Source organism: Mus caroli, unplaced genomic scaffold (genome assembly GCF_978045245.1).
Source record: "Mus caroli unplaced genomic scaffold, Mus_caroli_1 scaffold_10, whole genome shotgun sequence".
Classification (NCBI taxonomy): Eukaryota; Metazoa; Chordata; class Mammalia; order Rodentia; family Muridae; genus Mus; species Mus caroli.
This window is the reverse complement of record NW_028227265.1, coordinates 115,115,922-115,141,576: the sequence shown is the minus strand read 5'-3', so window position 1 is coordinate 115,141,576 and position 25,655 is coordinate 115,115,922. Positions and strand designations below refer to the sequence as shown.

General features: G+C 40.2%; 1 protein-coding gene across 1 annotated transcript in view; it reads right to left on the bottom strand.

Moving 5' to 3' along the window:
• LOC147002523 (uncharacterized) overlaps positions 1 to 19,642 on the bottom strand; it is a 31,247-nt gene extending 11,605 nt beyond the window's left edge. The window contains exons 1-8 of the mRNA XM_085843500.1: positions 19,177 to 19,642; positions 16,350 to 16,464; positions 15,349 to 15,522; positions 14,383 to 14,465; positions 13,312 to 13,470; positions 12,535 to 12,587; positions 3,403 to 3,439; positions 1,727 to 1,788 (exon numbers count right to left, since the gene is read on the bottom strand). Of these exons, the coding sequence (XP_085699626.1) occupies positions 1,727 to 1,788; positions 3,403 to 3,439; positions 12,535 to 12,587; positions 13,312 to 13,470; positions 14,383 to 14,465; positions 15,349 to 15,522; positions 16,350 to 16,464; positions 19,177 to 19,430 (937 nt within the window). The 5' untranslated portion in view covers positions 19,431 to 19,642. The remainder of the gene's footprint in view (positions 1 to 1,726; positions 1,789 to 3,402; positions 3,440 to 12,534; positions 12,588 to 13,311; positions 13,471 to 14,382; positions 14,466 to 15,348; positions 15,523 to 16,349; positions 16,465 to 19,176) is intronic.
• Positions 19,643 to 25,655: the final 6,013 nt, after the last annotated feature.

The window sequence follows — 25,655 nt, the reverse complement described above, 5'->3', positions numbered from 1 at the left end:
CTGAGGGGGAATTATCCATTCCTAGCACAGGGAAGCTCAGTCTGTGACTATGCAACATAGCCAAATACAGGAGACCCAAAACCCTTCCCAAAGGATTTCCAGCTGCAAGTGTGACAAAGCTCTAGAGAGATCAGTGTGTTACTCTACTCTAGATCTTCTGAGGAAGATGCTAAAGGCCCTCAGTGCTAGCACTGGTCCCTAGCTCATGTGCAATGCAAAGAAGCTCAGCATCAACTTCCATTGCCTCCCATGGCAAGAGCTGCTAGAAAGACCCCCTTAGTAGCTATACAAACTGAAGTATTACTCCAGGGAGAGAAGCATGGAAGCATAAAGCAGCAATTCCAAGGAAGTAATGCCTCATATGAAGCATTTTTTTTATTTATTTCTGCATATAAACCATTGAGTGACTCAGGTTTCACTGTATGGAAAAAGTCTGCTCAGCAAACAATCTAACAAATGAACAATTCTTGTTTACTTCCTTTGCAATATGTAAAACTCCACTGTACCCTGCTGGGCATTGCCCATGGCCAGAGCACAGCCTTTGTCCCACCAAGAAATGGGCTGAGAAGGTGGATCTCTGGTGGACCTTATGCTACACATGTATGGGGCCTCTGTCAATCCTCATCACCACAAGAAAACTCTAATGCTGAAATAACTTAAAAGAAACTCACCCACATTACACTAATAGTATTTCATCCCATGCTTATGTGAAGACAGCCATTTAGATTCCTCTACACTATTCTCTGGCTGGTGTTTTCCTAAGGCAAAGTAGGTGTGAGAGATGCTGTGGTGACAGTTGCTGAAAGCATAAACTGTGTGGTATTTCCCCCACTGTAAGAGTCATATTCAGACTGAACCAATGGGCCCTTCCATGCCATGCACTATAGGATGATAGGATTTTCTCAATCTTCCTTCTACTGTGGCAGTTTTTTTCCTGCAAATTATGTCTTTAGCATGTAAACCAAGTATCACTATCAATTTGGTAACTAATAGAACTACAGGGAAAAGGTGCTGTCAGAGTAGCCCATATGGAGGCTGTTGCATAGAATACCGAGAATGGCAGTTTTCATTCCACAGCACTACCTACAAAACTCACGCACCATTCAATCTTTTAAAAGTTCCTAATTGAGCCAGTTATTTATTGTATCAGGATATTCACATTAAATGGAAGACAAATAAAAATAACCAGAAGATAATGTATGAATTCTCAAATAAGTTGAAATTCAGAAATTCTATGACAGAAAAAAAATCCAGAGTGCCCTAATGACATTAAGTCCTCAAAACACAGTAAAAGTAATTGAATACTCTATTTTTGTTTGCTTAACATGACCACATTTTATGGACACCAATACACATACAACAATATGTAGTCAGTAATATATATATCAATGATAAAAGTTAAGTAAAAATCCAATTCATACCAAAGTCAACTCTTTGTTGTTATGTAACTAGAGAGGATCTACATTGTGGAATAGGTGAAAAATCTTTTTACTTATAAAAAGACACTACATACATCAGTAGTTCATTTTAAATAAATAAACATATTTCAGGTGATACAATTTGAAATTTCTTAGAAACAATTCCTTAAACAATTCTGAATCCTAAAAATTAAGACAGAATATAACTACCATTGGCATATTTGTTTTCCTTAGTTTCTATTCTAGCAGGAACAAGATTCTATTTATGATTGGGATAGAATCAATAGAGTACTTACTCTTAAACTTACCTGTATTATTCTGGACAGGGTTTTTCAAGATGGATTTAAGCTGTCCTGGTGGTCTTGGCTCACTGTGGTTTATTTTAAGAGTGTTATTTTAATTTCATATAAAACAGTAATCAAAGACTTTGAATTCTTTGTTGTTCGATTTCCCAATTTATGCTACATTACAAATCAATAAAAACTATTAACTTGTTCTTCAACCAGTTCATTACATTTGGGGACACTTTCCTTACAACTTCACTTCATGTGGAAGAAAGGGAAGAATTTAGCCCACAAAATATAGCCCAACAAAACCACACACAGATACAGACAAGCATGCATGCACACACGCACACTCACTAGCACCTCTTCAGCCTTTGTTACGACAGCTTACAGACAGTTTTTTTTTTTTTTTTTTTTTTTAATCCATTGACTCAATGTCAGTCTTTGCCCCTGGAACAGCAAAGTACTTCTCTCATGATACTTTGTGCATATTTCATTGACTATGATGTTACCACACAAGAGGATGTTTTGTGGACCATCAAATAGATTTCAGGAACTCTAAACAACCCACCACAGCTTTCATAATGTTCAAGCTGCCCCTTCTTATCTCATGCACGACTGAATCCTGATATCACAGTCTGCTTGTTTCTATGCCAAACAAGCATTTCTAGAAACATAATAAGATAGTAACAAGAGCAAGGAACAATAAAATTTAGTTGACACTTGCAGTTTTACTCTGGAACTGTTTAGAATTCCAATAGAAGTCAACATGTGTATTTTTTAAGGAGTCTCTGAAGAGCTTTAAGTACTGGACATTTTTGAATCTTCACTTTCAACATTACCTTCGGATCCAGTAAGCTATTTAATAATGTTTAGAAAATGTTTTGTTGATACATAGCACAAATAAAGAGGACAATATAGTTGTCCTCTCTTGTGGAAGTAATGAATCCTAATGAGCACAGAATTAGCTTGAAATACAACTTTTAGTTTTCTATCAAGCTAGTGTCTAACCTAGCATCCTGGACTGGAATGGATGGGCCTTTACCTCTATGGTCATGTCCAACTGATGCAGAAGACAAAAGCCCCCTTTGTAGAAAGATAACTATTAGTTACACTGTCATTCAGATAATCTACTGAGAGTCAAAGGATTCATTACTGTGGAAAACAGATCATGTGAACTGATCATTGATGGATGGATGGAGCATTCTGGAAGACATGGGTGTCTTCCAACAGCTATGAAAGATGCTACCCCTGACAAAAATGTCCTGTACATGTAAAGCTCTGTCAGAAGAGGAAAGAAATTTGTTGGCATCCTGTAGTGATGACTGACAACTGAGAAGCATCCCGAAGTATGTAAACTCTCAGACAAGAGAAATGCCTGAAATGATAGCTACTAGTGTGGGTCTTAGTTCACAAATTGAATTCAGTAAGGCTTTGAAAAGCCAATGAATCTTAGATGAACATCCATGTGCATAGCTAATCCCAGCAGGCTCTTTTTCCAAACTCCAGAGTTGATTCTTGCAAATGGTGGGTGAATATAGTGTTCATGTTCCTATGAATTACACTGAGCAAGTTTCCAAGCTAAAAGATATATTCATAATATTGTGGAACTTGTAAGACACAGGTCTCAAAGTACTCCCAACAAGAATTTGCTTCTTATCTTTGAATTTACCTACCATTAATAAATTGTTAAACCTTACCAGGACAAAGGCTGTTCCTCTTTAAAATATAATACTTCTGAAAAGAAAAACAAAATATGTTTTATTACAACTATAGAAAAACATTACATATGAAAACGATCAGACTCATTATTAGTATCAATTTCTATGAGACCAATCTAGAGACTATTCAAGAGTAAATATTCACTTTTAGCGAATTACTTTGCATAAAACTATTCATTCCCTGTATATTTCAAATTGAAGATGACAATAATTTATCAAACATTAATGCCTAAAAATAAATACACACACACATTTGTGATGATCCTAAATGAACTCTCTCAGACTGATAGAGAGCACAAACCTGACCAGAATAAACAACTGTTTCAAAAATAACTTCTTGTGATTCTTTTTAACTCTAGGCTAATGGTTCTGGAAAGAATTAGAGATTGAGTCTGGTGGCACACAATTTGAATCTCAACACTTAGGAGGCAAAAGCAGATGGAGAAACTGTGACTCCCTGGACAAAAAGAGCTATATTTAGCGAGACCGTGTCTCAACCCCACCCCTAAAAAGAGTAAAACCCAGAGCTGAGCTGCAAGCTGTTCTCCCCTGAGTGCCATTCTTTGTCTACCATTTAACCCAAATTAAGCAGGCCTGCTGCACCAGGAACATCCAATGCTCTGCCCAGTTTCCTGGAGACATACACTGTCCCCTGATTTCCAATGTCCAGGCAAAGGCAGCCCACCTCAGGACTCCTGTGCCAGAAAGTCCCAGGGATAACCAGTTGGCTAAAGGCCAGCATAAGAACACAATCAAGGAGAACTAAATCAATATGACACATCCAGAGCCCAGGTATTCTACTATAGCAAGCTCTGGATATCCTAACACAAGCAAAGCACAATAAAATGTTTTTAAATCCAATCTTATGAAGATGATAGAGGACTTTAAAGGGGGAAATTAATAAATCCCTTAGGTATACAGGGAAATAGAATCAAACAGGTGAAGAAAATGAATAAAACAATTCAATACCTGCAAATGGTAAAAGAAACAGTAAAGAAAATACAAACTCAGGGAACCTTGGAGATGGAAAACCTAAGAAGGACAACAGGGACAGAAGCACAGCCAACAGAACAAAAATAATGGAAGAGATGATCTCAGGCATAGATGATATAACAAAAGAAAATGTTAAACCTAAAACAATTTCTGACTCAAAGTATTCAGGTAATCTGTGACACTCTAAAAAATCCTTCTATGAATAATGGGAATGAACAACAGTGAAGAGAGTAGCAGCTCCAAGGACAAGGGAATATTTGCAACAAAATCATAGAAGAAAATTCACCCAAACTAAAGAAAGAATGCCTATCAACGTAGAAAAAGCTTACAAAACACCAAATTGATTGGTGTTCTCAACACATAATCATCTTCCCTCCACAAACATCAAAATGACAGGAATTAACAATCATTGGTTATTGATATCTCTCAACACCAGTAAACTCATCTCCCCCAATAAAAAGATATAAGCTGACAGACTGGATGTGGAATCAGCATCTATCATTCTGCTGCATGCAAGAAACATACCTTGGCAAACATACATAGACATTACCTAAGAATGAAGGACTGTAAAAAGTTTTCCCAAGAAAAGGTACTCAGGATGAAAGCTAAGGAGCAATTGAGTAATATCTAAATAAAAGAGACTTTCAACCAAAATGAATCAAAAGAGACAGGGAAGGATATTTCATACTCATCAAAGAAAAACACACCAAGATGACTTCTCAATTCTGAATCCCCAAATTAAAGGGCCCTCACATTTACAACTTAAATCCTACTTTAAAGGTGCTAAAGGGGACGGGGGGCGGGGGGGAGAACACAGCTAGCAATGCACAAGCAGTAGAGCAGATGAGACAGGGTCCTTCCTGCCTCCATCTGCACCCAGGAGCTGGGGCTGTTCCACAGCCCTCTGTGCATGGGCCCTACCAGGGTGAGCTGGTCTCCCAGAAGTGCTGACAGGCTTACAGGCCCACAGGAGGAACAAGCTCAACCTAGAGACAGCAAGACCAACTAACACCCGAGATAACCAGGTGGCAAAAAGGCAAGACCAAGAACCTAACCAACAGAAACAAGGCTAAATGGCATCATCAAGATCCAGTTCTCACACTAGAGCAAGTCCTGGATACCCCAAAACACTAGAAAAGCAATATTTGGATTGAAAATCCCATCTCATGATGCTGATAGAGGACATTCAGGAGGAAATAAATAAGTCCCTTAAAGAAATACAAGAGAGGGCCGGGCGTGGTGGCGCACGCCTTTAATCCCAGCACTCGGGAGGCAGAGGCAGGCGGATTTCTGAGTTCGAGGCCAGCCTGGGCTACAGAGTGAGTTCCAGGACAGCCACGACTACACAGAGAAACCCTGTCTCGAAAAGCCAAAAAAAAAAAAAAAAAAAAAGAAATACAAGAGAACACAGGAAAAGAGGTAAAAGAACTTAAAGAGAAAAATACAAAATTCCCTTAAATAATTACATGGAAACAACCAAACAGCCGAAGGAATTGAACAAAACCACCCAGGATCCAAAAATAGAAGTAGAAACAAAAAAGAAATCACAATCGGAGACAGCTCTGGAGATAGAAAACCTAGGAAAGAGGTCAGGAGTTATAGATGCAAGCATCACCAACAAAATACACAAGATAGAAGAGAGAATCTCAGGTGCAGATGATACCATAGAAAACATTAACACAACAGTCAAAGACAATGCAAAATGCAAAAAAAAAAAAAAAAAAAAAACCTCTTAAGCCAAAACATCCAGGAAATCCAGGAAAAAAAATGATAAGACCACACCTAAAGATAATAGGTATAGAAGAGAGTGAAGATTCCCAATTTAAGGGGCCAGTAAATATCTTCAACAAAATTATAGGAGAAAACTTCCCTAACCAAAAGAAAGAGATGACCATGGACATATAAGAAGCCTACAGAACACCAACTAGATTGGACCAGAAAAGAAATTCCTCCTGTCACATAATTAATCAAAACACCAAATGCATAAAACAAAGAAAGAATATTAGAAGCAGTAAGGGAAAATGGTCAAGTAATATATAAGGGCATACCTATCAGAATTACACCAGACTTCTCGCCAAAGAATATGAAAGCCACAAGATCCTGGGCTTATGTCATATAGACCCTAAGAGAACACAAATGCCAGCCCAGGGTACAATACCCAGTAAAAATCTCAATTCCCATAGACTGAGAAACCAAGGTATTCCATGACAAAACCACATTTACAGAATATGTTTCCATAAATCCAGTCCTTCAAAGGATGATAAATTCCAGAAGATGGAGAGATCTCCCATGCTCATTGGCAGGATTAATATTGTCAAAATGGCTATCCTGCCAAAAGCAATTTACAGATTCAATGCAATCCCCATCAAAATTCCAAATGAATGCTTCACTGAGTTAGAAAGGGCAATTTGCAAATTCATCTGGAATAACAAAAAACCTAGGATAGCAAAAACTCTTCTCAATGACAAAAGAATCTCTGTTGGAATCACCACGCCTGACCTAAAGCTGTACTACAGAGCAATTGTGATAAAAACTGCATGGTACTGGTATAGCAACAGACAGGAAGACCAATGGAATAGAATTGAAGCCCCAGAAATGAATCCACACAACTATGGTCACTTGATCTTTGACGAGGGAGCTAAAACCATCCAGTGGAAAAAAGACAGCATTTTCAACAAATGGTGCTGGCACAACTGGCTGTTATCATGTAGAAGAAGGCAAATTGATCCATTCTTATCTCCTTATCTCCTCAAATCTAAGTGGATCAAGGAACTCCACATAAAACCAGAGACACTGAAACTTATAGAGGAGAAAGTGCGGAAAAGCTTCAAAGATATGGGCACAGGGGGAAAAATTCCTGAATAGAACAGCAATGGCTTGTGCTGTAAGATCGAGAATTGTCAAATGGGACCTCATAAAATTGCTAAGCTTCTGTAAGGCAAAAGACACTGTCAATAGGACAAAACAGCACTCAACAAATTGGGAAAAGATCTTTACTAATTCTACATCTGATAGAGGGCTAGTATCCAATGTATACTAAGAACTCAAGATGTTAGACTCGTGAAAACCATTCAGAATGGCTAAGATCAGAAACTCAGGTGAGAGCAGATGTTGGTGAGGATGTGAAGAAAGAGGAACATTCCACCATTGCTGGTGGGATTGCAAGCTGGTACACCCACTCTGGAAATCAGTTTGGTGATTCCTCAGAATTTTGGACATAGTACTAATCAGAGGACTCAGCAATATCACTCCTGTGTATATACCCAGAAGATGCTCCAACAGGTAATAAGGACACATGCTCCATTACGCCCATAGAAGCCTTATTTATAATAGTCACAAGCTGGAAAGAACCCAGATGTCCTTCAAAAGAGAAATGGATATAGAAAGTGTGGTACATTTACACAATGGAGTACTACTCAGCTATTAAAAACGGTGAATTCATGAAGTTCTTTTTTTTTTTTTAATATACATTTATTTATTTATTTAGCCTTTTTTTTAACTCTTTTTTTTAGGTTTATTTATTTATTATATGTAAGTACACTGTAGCTGTCTTCAGACACTCCAAAAGAGGGAGTCAGATCTTGTTAACGGATGGTTGTGAGCCACCATGTGGTTTGCTGGGATTTGAACTCCGGACCTTTGGAAGAGTAGTCGGGTGTGCTCTTACCCACTGAGCCACCTCACCAGCCCTCATGAAGTTCTTAGGCAAATGAATGGAACTAGTAAATATTATCCTGAGTGAGGTAACCCAATCACAAAAGAACACACTTGGTATGTATTCACTGATCAGTTGATATTAGCCCAGAAGTTCAGAATACCCAAACTATAGTTCACAGAATACATGAAGCTCAAGAACAATGAAGACCACAGAATGAAGACTACTTCGGTTCTTCTTAGAAAGGGGGTCAAAATACCCATGGGAGGAGATACAGAGACAATGTTTGGAGCAGAAACTGAAGGAAAAGCCATCCAGTGACTGTCCCACCTGGGGATCCATCCCATATGCAGTTACCAAACCCAGACACTATTGTGGATGCCAACAAGTGCTTGCTGACAGGAGCCTAATAGAGCTGCCTCCTGAGAGGCTATGCCAGTGCCTGACAAATATAGAGGTGAATGCACACAACCAACCATTGGACCGAGCACAGGCTCTCCAATGGAGGAGCTAGAGAAAGGACACAAGGAGCTGAAGGGGTTTGCAGCTCCATAGGAGGAACAATAATATGAACCAACCAGTAACTCCAGAGCTCCCAGGGACTAAACCACCAACCAAAGAGTACACATGGTGAGACTCATGGCTCCAGCCGCATATGTAGCAGAGGTTGGACTTGTGGGACATCAAGGAGAGGAGAGGCCTTTGGTTTTGTGATGGGACCCAGTGTAGGGGAATGCCAGGACACGGAAGCAGGAGTCCGTGGGTTAGTGGGCAGGGGCAGGAGGGATGGGATTGGGGTGGTGGTGGTGGTGGTAGGGGTGGTGGAGGGGAAATGAGGAAAGGGGATAAAATTTGAAATGCAAATAAAGAAAATAAATAAGTACATTCAAAAAATAAAGTGAATAAGTGAAAACAATTAGATTAAATTAAAAAAAAAAGAATTATAGTCCTGAGACACAGTTCAGCAGTTAAGCATGCCCAGTGATCTTCCAGAGGACTGCAGTTCACTTGTCAGTACTGTCTCTAAAACTCCAACTCCAACTCTAGGAGAATGCCTTCCTCTGGCTTCAAGGGTCACATGTGCACATAGAATTTTAAAAATAATAATTATTCTTTAAAAATGGCAAAAGAGAATGTGGTATGTGTATACAATGAAATTCTATTCACCTATTAATAGTAAAGACATAATGAATTTTGAAGGCAGATGGATAGAACTTGAGAATATCATCCTGAATGAAGTAACCCAGACACCGAAAACATGGATGGTTTGTACTCATTTATAAATGGATATTAGTAATAAAGTAGAGGACAACCATACCATACTCCACAGACCAAAAGGAGATAAACAAGAGGTAAGGACCAAACAAGGTTGTTTGAACCTGACTGAGAACAGAGAATAAAATAGTTCTAGGAGCGAAATGGAAGGAGAGAACTAGGTGGGAGTGGGGATGGTCAGGGAAATGGGGTGTTTCAGTATCAGATGTAGGGAGACACGGGGGAGTTGACCTGATGGCCATGAGAATGAATGGATATCTGCAGGTGGCAGGGGTGGGGGTTTGGGACAAAATTCACATGTTTGTCACATTGCATGCTGAAAAAAACCTTTGATAAATTCAAACACCCCTTCATGTTGAAAATCTTGGAGATTTCAGTGATAAAATTTGCACATCCAACCAAAATAAAGGTAATATATGACAAGCCAATAGCCAACAACTTAAATGGAGAGAAACTTAAGAGACTAAACAAGGCTGCCCACATACATAAGAGACCTCAAACAATATACCAAAGAATGCCTACACAAAAGGTGATAAACCCCTACAGCAAATGGCTGTATAAAAAAATTGACCCAAAGAAATCAGTAGCCCTCCTTTATACAAAAGATAAAAGGGACAAGAAACAAAACTCTTCACAATAGCCATAGATAATCTAAAATATCTCAGTATAACTCTAACCAACCTACTGAAAGACATGTCTACCAAAAATTTCAATTCCCTGAAAAAGAAGTTGAAGAAAACATCTGAAGATGGAAAGATCTCCTGTGCGCATGGATGGACAGATTAACATGGTGAAAATGGCCATTTTACCAAAACCATCTTCAGATTCAATACATTTCCCATCAAAATTCCAACACAATTACTTACAGAATATGAAAAAGCAATTCTTAGCTTCCTATCAAAAACAAAAAAATGCAAGATAACTATATATAATGAAATAATTCCTGGATGTATCATCATCCCTGATCTCAAGACATATCACAGAGCAATCAGAATAAAAACTGCATGGTATAACTATGGAAACAAACAAGTTGATCAGTGGAATCAAATCGAAGACCCAGAAATAAGTTCACACACCCACCAACACTTGATTTTGACATAAAGGTCATACAATGGAAGAAAGAAAAAAAATATCTTTAACAAATGTTGCAGGTCTAACTGGACATCTACATGAGGATGAATGCAAATAGATCCATATTTATCACCCAGCACAAAACTTGAGTTCAGATGCACCAAAGACCTCTAGACCACTAAACCAGATACACTAAATTTACTAGGAGAGAAGGTGGGAAATATCCTTGATACATTGGTACAGTAGACAATTTCCTGAACAGAACACCAATGTCTCCGTCTCTAAGATCAATAATTGAAACATAGGGACTACTCATGAAACTGAAAAACTTCTGCAAGACAAAGGACATTTTCAATAGGAAAAAATGGAAGCCTACATATAGGGAAAAGATACCCACCAACCATACACTTGACAGAGAACTAAAGTCCAAAATATATAAAGAACACAAGAAGTTAGGAACTCATAAACCAATTTAAAAATGGGGTAAAGAGCTAAACAGAGAATTCTCAACAGAGGAATCTCAGAAGGTTGAGAAACACCTAAATGTTCAAAGTCTTCAGTCCTCAGTGAAATGAAAATCAGAAGGACTCGAAGAATCCATCTTACACCAGTCAGAATGGCTAAAATCAAAACCTCGAGTAGCAGCACAAGCTGGCAAGAATATTGGGCAAGGGGAACACTCTTCCATTGCTGGTGGGAGGGCACATGTTTACAACCCCTTTTGAAAAGTAATTTGGCAGGTTTTGTTGTTGTTGTTTTTGTTTTCTGAAAATTGGGAATAGTTCTACCTCAAGACACAGCTTTACCACTCGTGGGCATATACCCAAAAGATGTTCCACCATACCATCTCAAGGACTGTTGCTCAACTCTGTTAATAAAACCTTTATTTGTCATAGCCAGAAACAGAAAACAACCGAGATGGACTTTAACTGAAAAATAGATGAAGAAAATGTGGTGTGAATGATATTTCACCTACACAGTGAAATATCATTCCACTGTATAAAACAAGGAATCCATGAAATTTGCAGGCAAATGGGTGAGATTTGATATTTCAAACACAGGCATGGTATGTACTCACTTAGAAGTGAGTACTTTTTCAGGCATATAGTACAGAATAATCATGCTAAGATCCACAGACTTAAAGAAGCTAAAAAATGAGGGCCCAAAGGAAAATGCTTGATTCTCACTCAGAAGGGAAAATAAAATAGACATCAGGATTTGATTTAGGGAGGGAAATTTGTGGGAGATGGAGAGGGGAACTAAGGTGGGGAGCAAGAGTAGGGTGGTATCAGGGAGAAGAGATACCTGAGGGGAGGCACCTCTGTGAAGAAACATAGACCAGGGACAGTGGGGGCTCTTAGGAATCTATAGGGGTGAGTCAACTAGCAGCAGGTGATATGGAGCCTAAGCAGTCATCTCCTGTAACCAGGATGGACTTCCAGTGGAAGGAGGGGAATGCCAATGCCCTCACAAAAACATCAAACCAAAATTTATCCTACCTACAAGATATTCAGGGATTAAAATGGAACAGAGATTAAGGGAATCACCACCCAATAACTGGCCCAACTTGAGACCCACACTGTGGGAGAGAGCCAGTCTTTGACACCATTAATGATGTTCTGCTATGCTTGTAGACAGGAGCCTAGGATAACTCAGCTGAGAGGGTTCATCCAGCAGAGGATGGAAACAAATGTACACAACCACAGACAAATATCAAGGGGAGTTTGGAGAGTCTTGTGGAGGAGTTGGGGAAGGACGTTGAACTCAAAGGAGAACAGTGTGATTGAGGGGTCAGGGACACCACAAGAAAACCTACAGAATCAACTAACCTGGGCCCGTGAGGGCTTACAGAGATTGAACCACCGATCAAAGAGCATGCATGGGCTGCACATAGACCCCCTCCCCATATGTAGCAGAGGTGCAGCTTGGTCTTCATGTGGGTTCTCTATAAACTGAAGGGAGGACTGCTTCACACTGTTGTCTGCATTTGGATTCCTTTCTGCTCGTTGAGCTGCCTTGTCTGGACTCAGTGGAAAAGGAGCTAAATCTCTACTCTTATTTAGAGTAATAGGACTGGCTACTATATACCATATTTATATTCACTATAGAAACCTTACCTTTGTTGAACTTCACATGCTTCACTTTAGTTCTCTGAGCTGATGATTCAGTGCTGTGACATAGATTTTAAAGTTAGCATTATTGTGCTATTCATAAGAAAAACATTTAGTAAGTGTTTTAAGTACTTTATATTTGTGTCCCTTCTCTATCTTGCTTTAGATGTTTACAAACAATATTTTTTTGAATCAGGTCTCACTATGTATCCATGCTGGTCTGAAAACTGCTCTATGGAGCCTGTTGGCCTTAACTCACAGAAATCTGTTTATGTCCTACTTCCCAAGTTCTGGGATGCAATGCATGGGCCAACAGGACTAGAGAAAATGTTGAATTCACTTTTCAGCAATTGACTATGATTGCTCACTGCTCTCCTCCCACCTTTTCTCAAGAGAAAATATGAGGAATAGTTAGCTCTTAATTAAAACAGAAACAAAAGTGCATGCGCACGTGCGCGCGCACACACACACATACACACACATTAAAAAGAATTAAAGACAAGATTGGGCATGCTGAGGGTGGTTTGGCTGTAGACACTTATAGAAGTCTAAGAGGAAGGATTCCAGGCCTGAAGGAGATAGGAACTCTAGAGGATGACCTACTACCAGAATCAAGTAACCTGAACCCTCAGGGCACTCAGAGATGGAACAATGAAACAAAGAACAAACATGGGTTGGCCGGACATCTCCGGGCACTTATGTAGAGAAGGGGAAGCTATGTCTGTCTTCATATGGGTCCCAATCAGCTGGGATGCCGGTATCAAAAAAAGCTGTTCATCCTACCTCAGATTTATTCTTCTAGCTGAGCTGCTTTTTCTGTCCTCAGAGAGAGACGAAGTGCCAGGTTTTGGACATACAGTGAGTCCTAAACTGCTCAGAGGTGAAGTGGAGGAGGGGCAGGGAGAGACTGTGGGACTGGGTGAGCAGGAGGGGGTCAGTGAGCTAGATGTAAACATGAATAAGAAAAAAATAAAATAAAATTTTTACATAAATCATTAAAGTTTTGAAAAGTGTCTTAAATCACAGAACCAACTGTTATTTGGAAATAATGGCTCAACATAAACAACAGGTATACATGTCTACTAAACAGAAAATTTCAGCGTAAACAGATGTATTCCATATGGAAAAAGCATGTTGCATTGTAAGAGATACATATTCACAGAATTCAGTACAAGATTTATAATGCTAAATAAAGTACTAGACTCTGCAGAAAGAAATGAACTACTTATATATCCACTTTGAAAGCTCCATCTGAAATGTGGAAGAGAAATGTCTTGAACTGTGGAATCACCACAGTTGCTGGGTACCTGTGCTATGACAGTTTAAGAACATCTCCCAGTGAAAGGTAGTTTTCTGCTGACTTGGACATTTCAAAACTCACACATCATTTGGAAACACTGTTTGGTACCTGTGATCATGTATGGTATAATTCTAAAGAAATGGCTGATGCTGTCATCTTTGGGGTCACAGGTTATAAGTTTTCAGGCTTAGGGACTGTGGGTGTTTATCCATCCTAGAACACTTGCCAATGACACCTATGGCTCTTCATTCAGTGACAAACACTTTCAAAAGTAAAAATACAATGGCGGTGGAGCAGCAACTGATCATGGTTATCCTTTGGCTTGGTGGATGGCTCATGAGGTGAACTACTGAACTAGGCAGTGATCCCTGGTGCATGCTGTTCTTTGTTGTGGCGAAACTGTCTCTTTTCCAGCTCCCACTACATGTGTGCTAAGCTTCCTAACTATGTGCCTCTGAGTTTCTTACAATCTCTCTATCATTTTAATACTCGTGACTTAAGCAATTGTCACCCTCAAGAGCAGCACTAAGATTGAAGAAAGGAAGAAACTGTACCTTTTTGCACACTTTGCTGCTAAAAATTCTACCATTTCAGGTTTTTGTTCAAATTCTGCAAGCTGCAACGGTGTCAAGCCATACTATAAAGGAAAAAAATATTGCATTTTACAAAACTACTTGTTTCTCAACAATCTGTTCATCACAGATTTTGTGAAGATAGATAGACACTGAAAAGAGTCACAAGGGATCATTCACCCTGCAACACTTGCTGCACTTTCCCACACACTCTTTTTCCCTTTGATACACCTTTTCCCTGTCCAACACTGCCTATAACACCACTCCCTTCCAGAACTCTCCCCAAACACTCAAGGATTCCAATCTTCTTAGCTCCATGGAGTGGGGCCTCCATTGCCACAGCCCTGAAATACAGAGTATACTTTGCTGTGCCCCTGTTGAAGGAGTGTGCTCAAGAGGGCTCTGTAGCAGAGTTTCTCAACCTGTATTTCAAATATATTTCTTTTCTAAACTAAGAATTTATCTCAGAAACTGGACAGCATCTCCCATGTACATCAAAACTTTTTAAACCTTAAATAACATTTTTGGCCTATTTTCTCCAATGACCAAATTTCTTAATTTGCATGTTACCTCTCTCGTTTTCCAGTCTACCCTCATCCTGAGCCAAACACATATCAGTACCTTCTTCGCAGCAACACATTTCTATTTCTTCTACAATCACTTAACTTGAAATGAATTCATTTTTATTGTCTGTATATATGTGATGTTTGTATGGTCCTAAATCCTTTATTTTTGGATTTTAAAATCAAGGCCAATTCTGAGACAAAATACACTATGCTGTGTTTTTTTTTTGAATGAACTACCAAAAAATATGAAAAAACATATTTGGAGGAAATAAAAGGGTTCCTCTGAAGAGATTCAGTGAGAGTGCTGAGCTTCTGCGTGTAGAAAATAGATGTGCTTGTCACTGCTAGAGGTGCCCTGAGAATGAAGTTGAGTGTTCTTTACCTCTGTTTTGGCTTCAACATCTACGTTGTGCTCAAGGAGCATTTTTACAATCCCTACATTACCCCTGGATATAGCGTGGTGTAGGGCTGCGTTTCCACTGAAATCTATCAGATTTGGGTCCGCATTGTGGCTGAGCAATACAGAAGCACAATCCACATTGTCTCGTTGGATGGCCTGTAAAATTGTACAAAGAAATACATCTTAAATTCAAGGAAGTCAAGAGAGATGTTTCTACCATTGCACTGAATAGTTTCCCTTAAATAAAACATAGAGTTTCAGTTCTGCATATTATCACTCTCTTTAGACACGAGTTCTTTTAAAAACCCCCAGGCTTGCTTGCCTAACTTTATAATCTCCCCACCACATCTCTTTCCCAGTGGTAGAATTTAAGGATTCTGCCAACACACCTAGATATGCTAAGAATTCAGGGCTGTGCTAGTTGGTTGCTGCAGTGCAGAGATTAGTTGTTTGGTTAGGTTTTTTGTTTGTTGGTTGGTTTTGTTTGTTTGTTTGTTTGTTTTCTTTTTGCCAGGGTAACACAGGCTCAACACACCTAGAAAGATTCTCACGGTGAGGAAATGCCTCTATCAGACTGGCCTCTGGGCAACTATGTGGACTATTTTTTAATTTAGATAGAAGTAGGAAAGTCCAGGTTTTAGGAGTTGGGGCATGCCTGGGACAAAGTCCTCAGTTTTGTTAAAAAACAAAACAAAACAACAACAACAACAACAACAACAACAAATAGACACCTGAGCAAGCCTTGGTAAAAGCCATGGAAAAGCTGCATTCTCCTGTGAACTCCAGTTCAGTTCTTCCCTCCAGTTCCTGATTTGAGCTCATGCCCTGGTTCCCCTCCAGAATGATCTATTATGTGTAAATGTAAGCCAAATAACCATTTCCTTTCCTGAGTTGTTTTTGGTCAGTGTTTTATCACAGCAACAGAAAGCAAACAAGGACAACCTCTAGTCCATTTCGTATCAAAACAGATGGCCAATAGCTACCTTAATCAAGGCTGTGCAGCCTTCATCATCCCGGATGTTAATGTTGCAATTATGTTCTAATAATAGTGTCACCACGTCTGGATGGTTATGGGCAGATGCATAATGCAGTGGAGTTCTGCAAATGGAAAGGACAAATAGGGACATTTCAGAATGCTAAATAAAAGCCCCATCTCCTTTAAGCACCACATACTATGAAGCTAGTTTTCTTCTGATGTAAGAAAATAACTGGAATTGCCCTATTCATTTATGACAATGCAAATGTTCATTTACTGTGCTAGGGATATAGTGCATGGCTGTCCCCACATAAGGTAGGTGTTCTCTCACGACCTTCATTCCTGTACAAAGAATCATAGAAAAGTTCCCAGTAAGTTGATCTCAGCATGAATTCAAATCCTACTCTAATATCTGGTACTCACTTGTGACTACTTGGGATTTCTATAAGCTCCATGACTCCATTTCCAGATCCAAAGAATGGAGATTAAGCATAGCTGTTATCTTACCCGGGGCTGCTGTGAGGCTTCAGTTTGGATGGACAAGAACTCTGCTAGAACATTACAAGCATTTACAGATCCTGAGAGCTCAGCATTTGCTCATCATGATAATGGTTTCTCTTCCTTGTTATAACAAACACAACATTTCAGTGAAGGTAAAAGAGGATTCTATCAACAGTACACATATAAAACTTTTCTAATCAAAGAAGTTTACATTTCTTTAAAAATAACTCTTTTTCACCAACCAAGTCTTGAACATGATAATCCTCCCAACTCATCCTAAATAGTGGCCAGTGACACTGGTCTCACTGTCTCTTTTCAGTCACATTTTAGCCTCTCTAGCATTGGAATGTCATTCATCATTTCTACTCTTTAGCAACTATAATTGCCAATATTTTTAACTTTGTTTTTCTACAAAATAAAGGGTTATCATGAAACCCATTGTGCCTTACATTGAACAAAATATGGCACAGTCCACAGGTAAATGGCAATGATACAGATCACTTGTATCTATGGAAATTCTTAACAACAAACAAAACTCTAAGACCTCAGCCATCAGTTCTTTGTTTGTTTGTTTGTTTTTCATTTCTACAGTTCATTTTCTTATGCCCATGAGTAGTGTTTCCATACCTGGTAGCAGCAGGAGCACAGCCTAGTCCTTAGGTAATAGATACAGTATCCATGGTAATCCAGGCACTAAATGGTAGCAAAGCAGGACCTCATGCTTTGCTATAAAATGGTCAATGTGCTCCTGGACTCACACCAAAATTGGGTCAATATCCCTACAAGGTGATAACCTATGCCATCCTAGCTCTCATGCTTGATATTCAAAAGGCTATAAGCACAATGAAACTAGGGTTCCAATGAGCATGCTTCAGCTCATTTAACATTCAAATTTATAGAATGTAAGGAAGCTTGACTGGGCAGAAAAACATAATGGTATAAGACTGGAAAGATCTGGAGAGATAGCAGAATGTGTATTCTACACAGTAGATATCTAAGTAATGTGTGGGGGAATGAATGGGCTGACAGAATGAAAACTACAGTTGGACAACTCAGTGTTTTTAAAGAAAACATTCATTAAGCAAAAGAATATCTCAAACTATAATTTATAATTTATTCATCTATTATTTATATGAAGCTCCAACTTAAATTCTCTTTGAACTACAAAATGTTCAAAAAGCTTGTGGACTACAGAAAATATACAGTTGTGTCATTGATTCCCCTTCATAACCTAGTACGATCTAAAAATAGGAAATAAGAATGATGGGCTGGGATGGTTGGTAAAACTCAACTGGTAAAAACACTTGCCCTGAAAACCTGAGAGAAGATGTGGGGATAAGGGGATCCCCAAACCTTACTTGCCTGCAAGTCTGAGAATCAATGTGCTCCAAGAGAGTAAATCAAACATACCATGGGATTTGGGTGAGTGAACATGTCTCTAAAACTGAGGGACCGTTGGGTGGAACCCACCAGGGGCCCTGATGGCCAGAGTTCAGTCCCCAGAACCCACAATGTGGCAGAAGAGAACCGTCAAGTGGCAATTTCTCTGATCACCCCACACTTAGTTCTGCATGTGTGGGACACAGAAAAGTAGGAAGAAGACAATGTCAGTCCCTTCACATGTGTATCAATGCACAAATAACATGTACATATGATGAGAACCGGGGTTTGTGGTGGCGGGGGACTGTGTCATTGTTCCAGTTCAAAATGTCTTTGATCCATTAGCAAAAATGGGTCATATTGATCTAAGATTTCGTAGTGATTTTTTCCATTTCAGTTGACGATTTATCTTATGATAAATTTTTCAGTGTTGTATATTAGTGTTAATGGTCTATATATTGAGACAAATCTAGACAGGTGGCTTGGCAGTTACCAGCTCTAGGTATGTTCTCTAGCGCACTCTGCTTTGATTGCTAGCACCCACATGGCAGCTCACAACTGTTTATAGCTCCAATTCCAGGGGACCAAGTACCTGATTCTGTCACACATGGTGCATCGAAAATGCACATAGACAAATCCTCTGTGTGTGTGTGTTGCTGTGCATGAGTGCCTTCAATGTTTTAGTGTAACATAAAAATAAAATGATGTAGTTTGATTAAGGCCTAGGAGCTGGTGTTCCAGGGTATGCAGGTCTCATATGCCTAAGAGCATTAAACACGTAGACAATGCAGGGGACCCCAGTGAAAATGAACCTAAGCATGCCATCTCTCCTCCATTAGGATGTGGCCCTGAAAGTTGATTTTTCTCCCTGTTTATCTCTGAGTATACCTGACAGATCCCACCCACCTCTGTGCACACACCCCCCCCCCCCGAACAATTTCAAGCCCCATTACCTGTTCCTCCTATCAGATTCATCCACATGATGTTGACTGGAGCAGATTAATGCCTCTACCTTATCCAGGTCACCCACACTGGCCGCTAGTTGTAAAGGACCTAAAGGATCATAGCCAATCAAGTAGAGGGGAAATTTCTTTTTCTTAGAGTGCATGCAACAAAGGCCCAGACATGAATGCCACAGGCGGGTGTACCAGCGTCCCCTTCTGGGGATGTTCATTGTCTGCAGATCATAAATGATGTCATCCTCCATTATTGGAGCCTAGGGTCGCCCACGAACCTTCTTCCCTCTCTTCCCTTCCCTTCCCTTGATAACTGACTCCAAAATTCTATAATTAATGAAAAAAAACTCAAGTCTTCTATCTACAAAGCTGGAGACCACAGCCAGTTCACTGTAAAGTGAACTGTACTTCAGCACATAGCAGCAGCACAGCTCTGCTAGCACCACCACCGTGACATGCTCTGAGCACACAATGGTGCTATCTATGATGTGTATGCTCTATGCATGCCTGCCTCAGACTGCAGTGGCAGGAGCCCACCCTCCTCAGTGCCTGTGCAAAGCACTGTCAGTTTTGACTCTGCACTAGATCTACCTGCATGGCCTTCAAAGGGAATACTGAGGGGAGTTAGGTGATGGTTCAGATCCTTTGCATCCCTGCAGCCCTGCCAATATGTGGACCTAACTGGCCTGATGGGGCAAAAATAATCATCTTGTGTTGCCAAACCCAGACCCAACACCACAAATATGTTATGTGGCCTCTTTTAAGGATGTTAATGGTTAAGGATCTGAGATGAGAACTATGATCTAAATAACCACACAGGATTACTATCTTGTAAGAAACCAGTGGGAGAAGACTATCTCCCAAGGAAGAGGAAGTAGTGTATAGTGTTATAAAGAGAGAAAGAAAAGCTAGAGCAGGAGGGTTTAATAAGAGGCAATTGGGAGAGACAGGTAGAGGCATGGGGTACACCCTTCCACAGCCCTCACCTCTTTCAGGCTCTGTTACCTGCCCCTCCTATTATATTCATCAACATGATATTGACTGGAGTTGATGAGTCTCTCCATTGTATCCAGGTCACCCATGTTGGCTGCCCAGGGATTCCTACCTGATAATGTAGAGGGTCAGTTTCCTTTGGTTATGCAAGCACCCACAGCCCTGGCATGCAGGCCTAGGTAAAGTAGGAAATAAAGGGAGGAACCACAAACACTAAAGGCCCTTTGAAAAGCTATATGGAAACCGGCTACTCTAGCAGCTTCCTATACATTTATGCAAGGGATCCAAATGGAGCCAAAAACTGACAGAGGAGACAAGGCTCCAACTACACATCCTGTGCCACCAAGTTACACCTCCAGTAACAGGAATGGGTTGCAGCCTGTTGAGTCATTAAACCAAAGGGTCCTACATAAAGCCTCAACTATCAGCACAGGCTAGTGCCAAGACTATTGGGTGGTCTACACAATCTGATGTTTAGGACTGATTTCTGAAGGTAACCTTTCTGTCATCACAGTGCAATAGGTTGAGCTGGGTCTAACTAGACTCTTCACCCTACTAACCAGAGTTCATAAGAGGGGAAGGAAACCTATTTACTACTGGAGGACAAAGGAAATCCTCAATATCTATCAGCTACAAACCCTGCAACCTACAGTAACTCCTACAGGGAGCTCACTACCATCTTCAAAGCCAATTATAGGAATGCAGATCCTCTTGCATCGTCACAGGCCCAGACATGCACACAGTGCACACACATACATGTACCAATTATAGGCTATGCAAATCCTCTTGCATCGTCACAGGCCCAGACATGCACACAGTGCACACACATACATGTAGGCAAGACATACATACACATGAAATAAACATAATTTATCTTTCAATAATAATGCGTTTACAGGTATGTAATACACTTATGTACTAAGTTCATTCTTTGAAAGTATACAATCTAGTCGTGCTTTCTTAGTATGTCATTAAAATTATGTACCCATCACTCTGTTTTAAAAACATTTTTATCTTTAAGAAGAATCCCTAGCAATGTATTGAATCATTCCTGCATCCCTGGATGAAGTCTACTTGATCATGATGGGTGGTGTTTTTAATGTGCTGCTGGATTTGTTTCGCGAGTCTTTTCTTGAGTATTTTTTTGCATCAATGTTTATAAAAGGAATTGGTCTGAAGCTCTCTTTCAATGTTCAGTGCTTCTTGATTTAGGTATCAGGGTGACTGTTGCTTATACAATGAGTTGGGCAGTGTTCCTTCTGTTTCTATTTTGTGGACTAGTTTGAGGAGTATTAGCTCTTCTTTGAAGTTCTGGTAGAATTCTGCACTAAAACCATCTGGCATCTGGCCCTGGGCTTTTCAGTTGTGAGACTTTTTGTTGTTGTTGTTGTTGTACACAATGGAGCTTATGTGAGTCATGGGGAGGGGAGTTAAGAGGGTAGCAGAGTCAGAGAAAGGCAGAGAGAAGGAGACAGTATAGACATAGAGGCTGGCCATGGTCCCATGGAGAGAGAGGGGAAGGGAGTGAGAGAGAGGGGGCACAAGGGATAAGAGAGAGGCAAGAGAGCAAGAGGGTAAGAGCTGGTTGTGAGACTTTTACTGCTTCTACTTCTTCAGCGATTATAGGACTGTTTAAATAGTTTACCTGGTCTTGATTTAACTTTGGTAAGTGGTATCTGTCTAGAAAAAAAAGTCCATTTTGTTAAGACTTTCCAACTTTGTGGATACAGGTCTTTGAATAAAACCTATTAATTCGTTGAATTATCTGATTGTCTATTGTTATGTCTCCTTTATCACCTCTGATTTTGTTTATTTGGATACTGTCTCTATGCCTTTTAGTTTGGCTAAGGGTTTGTCTATCTTTTTGATTTTCTCAAAGAACCAGCTCTTGATTTTGTTGATCCTTTTTGTTGTTTTCTTTGTGTCTAATTGATTGAGTTCAGTCCTGATTTGGATTTTTTTCCTGCTGTCTACTCCTTTTGTGTGTGTTTGCTTCTTTTACTAGAGCTTTCAGATGTACTTTTAAATTTCTAGAATGAGGGCTTTCTAATTTCTTTAGGGAGGCCATTAGAGCTATGAACTTTCCTCTTAGCAGCACTCTTATTGTGCCCCTTAAATTTCAGGTATGTTGTGCTTTCATTTTCATTGAATTCTAGAACATCTTTCATTTCTTTATTTCTTCCTTGACCCAGAGATCATTGAGTAGAGAGTTGTTCAGTTCCCGTGAGTGTGTAGGCTTTTTGGTTTTTCTGTTGTTGTTGAAGTCCAGCTTTAACTTACTGTGTTCTGATAGGATGCAAGGGGTCATTTTATTTTTTATCTCTGATGGGGCTTTCTTTGTGACCAACTATATGGTCAATTTTGGAGAAAGTTGCAGAAAGTGATGAGAAAAAGTTACATGCTCTTGATTTGGGATGAAATATTCTACACATAATACTTAGGTCCATTTGATTGATAACATCTGTTAGTTTTATTATTTCTCCATTTAGTTTTTGTCTGAATGACCTGTAGTTTGATGAAAGAGACGTGTTGAAGTCTCCCACTAATAATCTGTGGGGTTTGGTGTGTGCTTTAAGCTTTAACTGTGTTCTCTTACAAACGTGGTTGTCCTTGTGTTTGAAACATAGATGTTCAGAATTGAGATATCATCTTAGTAGATTTTTCTTTTGATGAGTATAAAGCATACTCATACAGGGAAGCCTGTCTCTTTTGATTACCTTTGCTTGAAACTCTATAATATTAGATATTAGAAGGTTTTGTCTTGGTTTGACCCACCTTGATACTTAGGTCTGCTTGCTTGAAAAATTTTGGTTCAGCACTTTACTCTGAGGTAATGACTATCTTTATTGCTGACGTGTGTTTCTTGTATGCACTACAATGGTGAATCTTGTTTTCACATCCATTCTATTTGCTTGTGTGTGTTTTTTTTTTTAATTAGGGAATTGAGTCTATTTATATTGAGAGATATTAATGACCTGTGATTGATAGTGCCTTTTTTTTTTTTTGAAGCTTAAAAATGAAAGCTTTATTTTCTGAGTGCTCAGGAAGGTGGCCATTTCATGATCTGAACTGTGTCCCTGAATGGAGACTGTACAACATTTTTATAGAATGGAAACAAAAAGCAATGGTGGGCTGTTGCATTGACCAATTTTGACATAAGGGCTTAAGCAAGGAAATTAACAAGGAAGTTAACATTGGTGACATTCTGGCCCTTATCTGGGTCACCTGGTTCAGGGTCCTTGATTTAGCTTTTGCAATCAGGTCCCCTTCTGGACTCTGACCCAGAATTTGAGAATGCTAAGGGAACAAAGGAGTGGGCAAGTAGCACACATTAATTAGTCAAGACAGGCAGCACACTTATGACTTGTGTTCCTTAGTTTACATAAAGGGATAACAGCTGTCTTCCCTCTTTACATCCTCCACTGGCCATCAGACAAACCTGGAACACCTGAAGGAGCAGAACAGGAAGGAGTTAGGTTCTGGAGCCTAGGAACATAAACTCAGTTTTGACCCTGTCAGCAAGGTATTCCAAGGTGTTTCTGAGATGACTGAACTCAGGAAACTGTCTCCTAACAGGGTGGGCACAGGCGCATGTAGGATAAAAGGAGACATGTAAGAGCCCTAAGTAACACAACACAATGCTGCTGAAAGATCAGAACTTTCTCAAAGGTCTCACTAAGCTCAAAAGGTAAGAAATCTTCCAGAAGTTTCTTGTCTCACATACCTGCTTCCCATCCCCATTCCTCATTGCCTCTAGGGCTTGCAGTCTATAGGCCCAGCCTGGGCTGCCTTAGAAGCATGTGGTTCAGGCCTTACCCTCTCCTCCTGGGAAGGCAGGTCACCCATGTGGAAAGCTAGCGGCTCTGGCCTTGAATGCCTGTGTTGTTTGCCTCATGAGCCCAATCTAACAAACATGCTCCACAAAGTGTTTCAAAGTAAAAATAAACCCGAGTGCCCCTGTTTAAAAACAACAGCCTTCGGTCCTTTGTCTAACTCCTCTGTTAGGGACCTGGGTTCAGTCCAATGGTTGGCTGCTAGCATCCGGTTTGGGGGGGTGGTGTGCAGGGAGGGAACCAGGAAGGGGGATAACATGTGAAATGTAAATAAAGAAAATAAGCAATAAAAATTAATTCAAGTCAATAAGTCAAATAAGGAGTTTCATCTAAAAACAACAATAACAGCAAGCCCACCATGAAGGCCCTTCCCTGAATGTAGAGCCTGAGAGCCAGGCCTGGCCATTGATAATCCATTTACATAGTCCTCTCCTCTTTGCCTTTATCAATATTTGATGGCAGGCTTCTGCATGTTTTTGTTGGCAAGTCCTTCTGGAGCCCCTTCTCATGTGAGAGTGATGCAACAGAGGTCTCAGCAGGAGCTCACATCACAAGTCACCTCCTTCCTGAGGTCAAGGTGGCCCGTGATTGGCTGGGCAACTGTGGCAGGAGCCAGGGCATTATGTTGATGAATCCTAATGATGTGGGAAGGCCTGGCAAGCCACCATTCAATTAGAAGCCTGTTCATGTGTGGGTGGGTTCCAGACAGAAGCAGGGCTAGGATCAGGCAGGAGCTGTCACACCTAGGGGGACTGCTTTGCAGGTGGATGAGGGATTTACATGGGCCATTATCTCCAAGAGAAACCCACGGAGAGACATTTAATTAAGTCCAGCAGCTGCTCAGAAACCATAGTCACACCAGAGCAGTGCATGATGTCTCTTTACAGGTTACAAGGAGGAGGGCACTCCCCACTACAATGCACACGTGGCTGACCGCACCCTTGGAACACCAGCCTCTGTGAAGTTCATCACTATCTGCATCCATTAAACTGTGTCTTTGGCAGTGAGGCAGCTCTGTGTAGATGTTGAGTCTTTTGAGTCGATGTGTCCTCTGGCAGGGCCTGTCCAGTTACCACAACTGTTCCAGTATGTTTTTTTTTTCTTCTTCGAGATAGCTGTTCCAGTCTGTGAACCAGGTAACATCTGCACCATCTAGTAACTGGTCTGTCAGATCTCCATGTCACCTATGTGCCTCAGCAAGAACCTGCTGAAAGTTTGGGTCTGGGAGCAGGATAGCTGAGTTCAGACTTGGGGGACAAAAGTGACTTTATCAGAATTGAACAACAGAGTCTGGTAATGAGTCAAGTGAGCGTTAGTCAGCCATCAATCAGGGGGGCTGAACCACACTTTTTAGGGCATGTGCCAAGTTTTGTCTCAGAGTCAATTTATCTGCGTCCTTGACCAGAAGCCACTATGTGCAGACAGGCAGGCCATCCTACAGTCACCAGGGTCTAATTTTTTTACAAGTATGCCACAGGTCTTTTCTAGAGTCTCAATCTCTGAGTAAGAACCTCTTTGGCAATACTGTTGTTCTCAGTCACATCTAGGAGTCCCAAAGCTGGGGACAACATTAGGGAAGTCTTAATAGCTTCCAAGGCCATCCAAGGTTGTTCTTTATTTTTCTATACGAAGGGCTGTTTATCTCTTTAA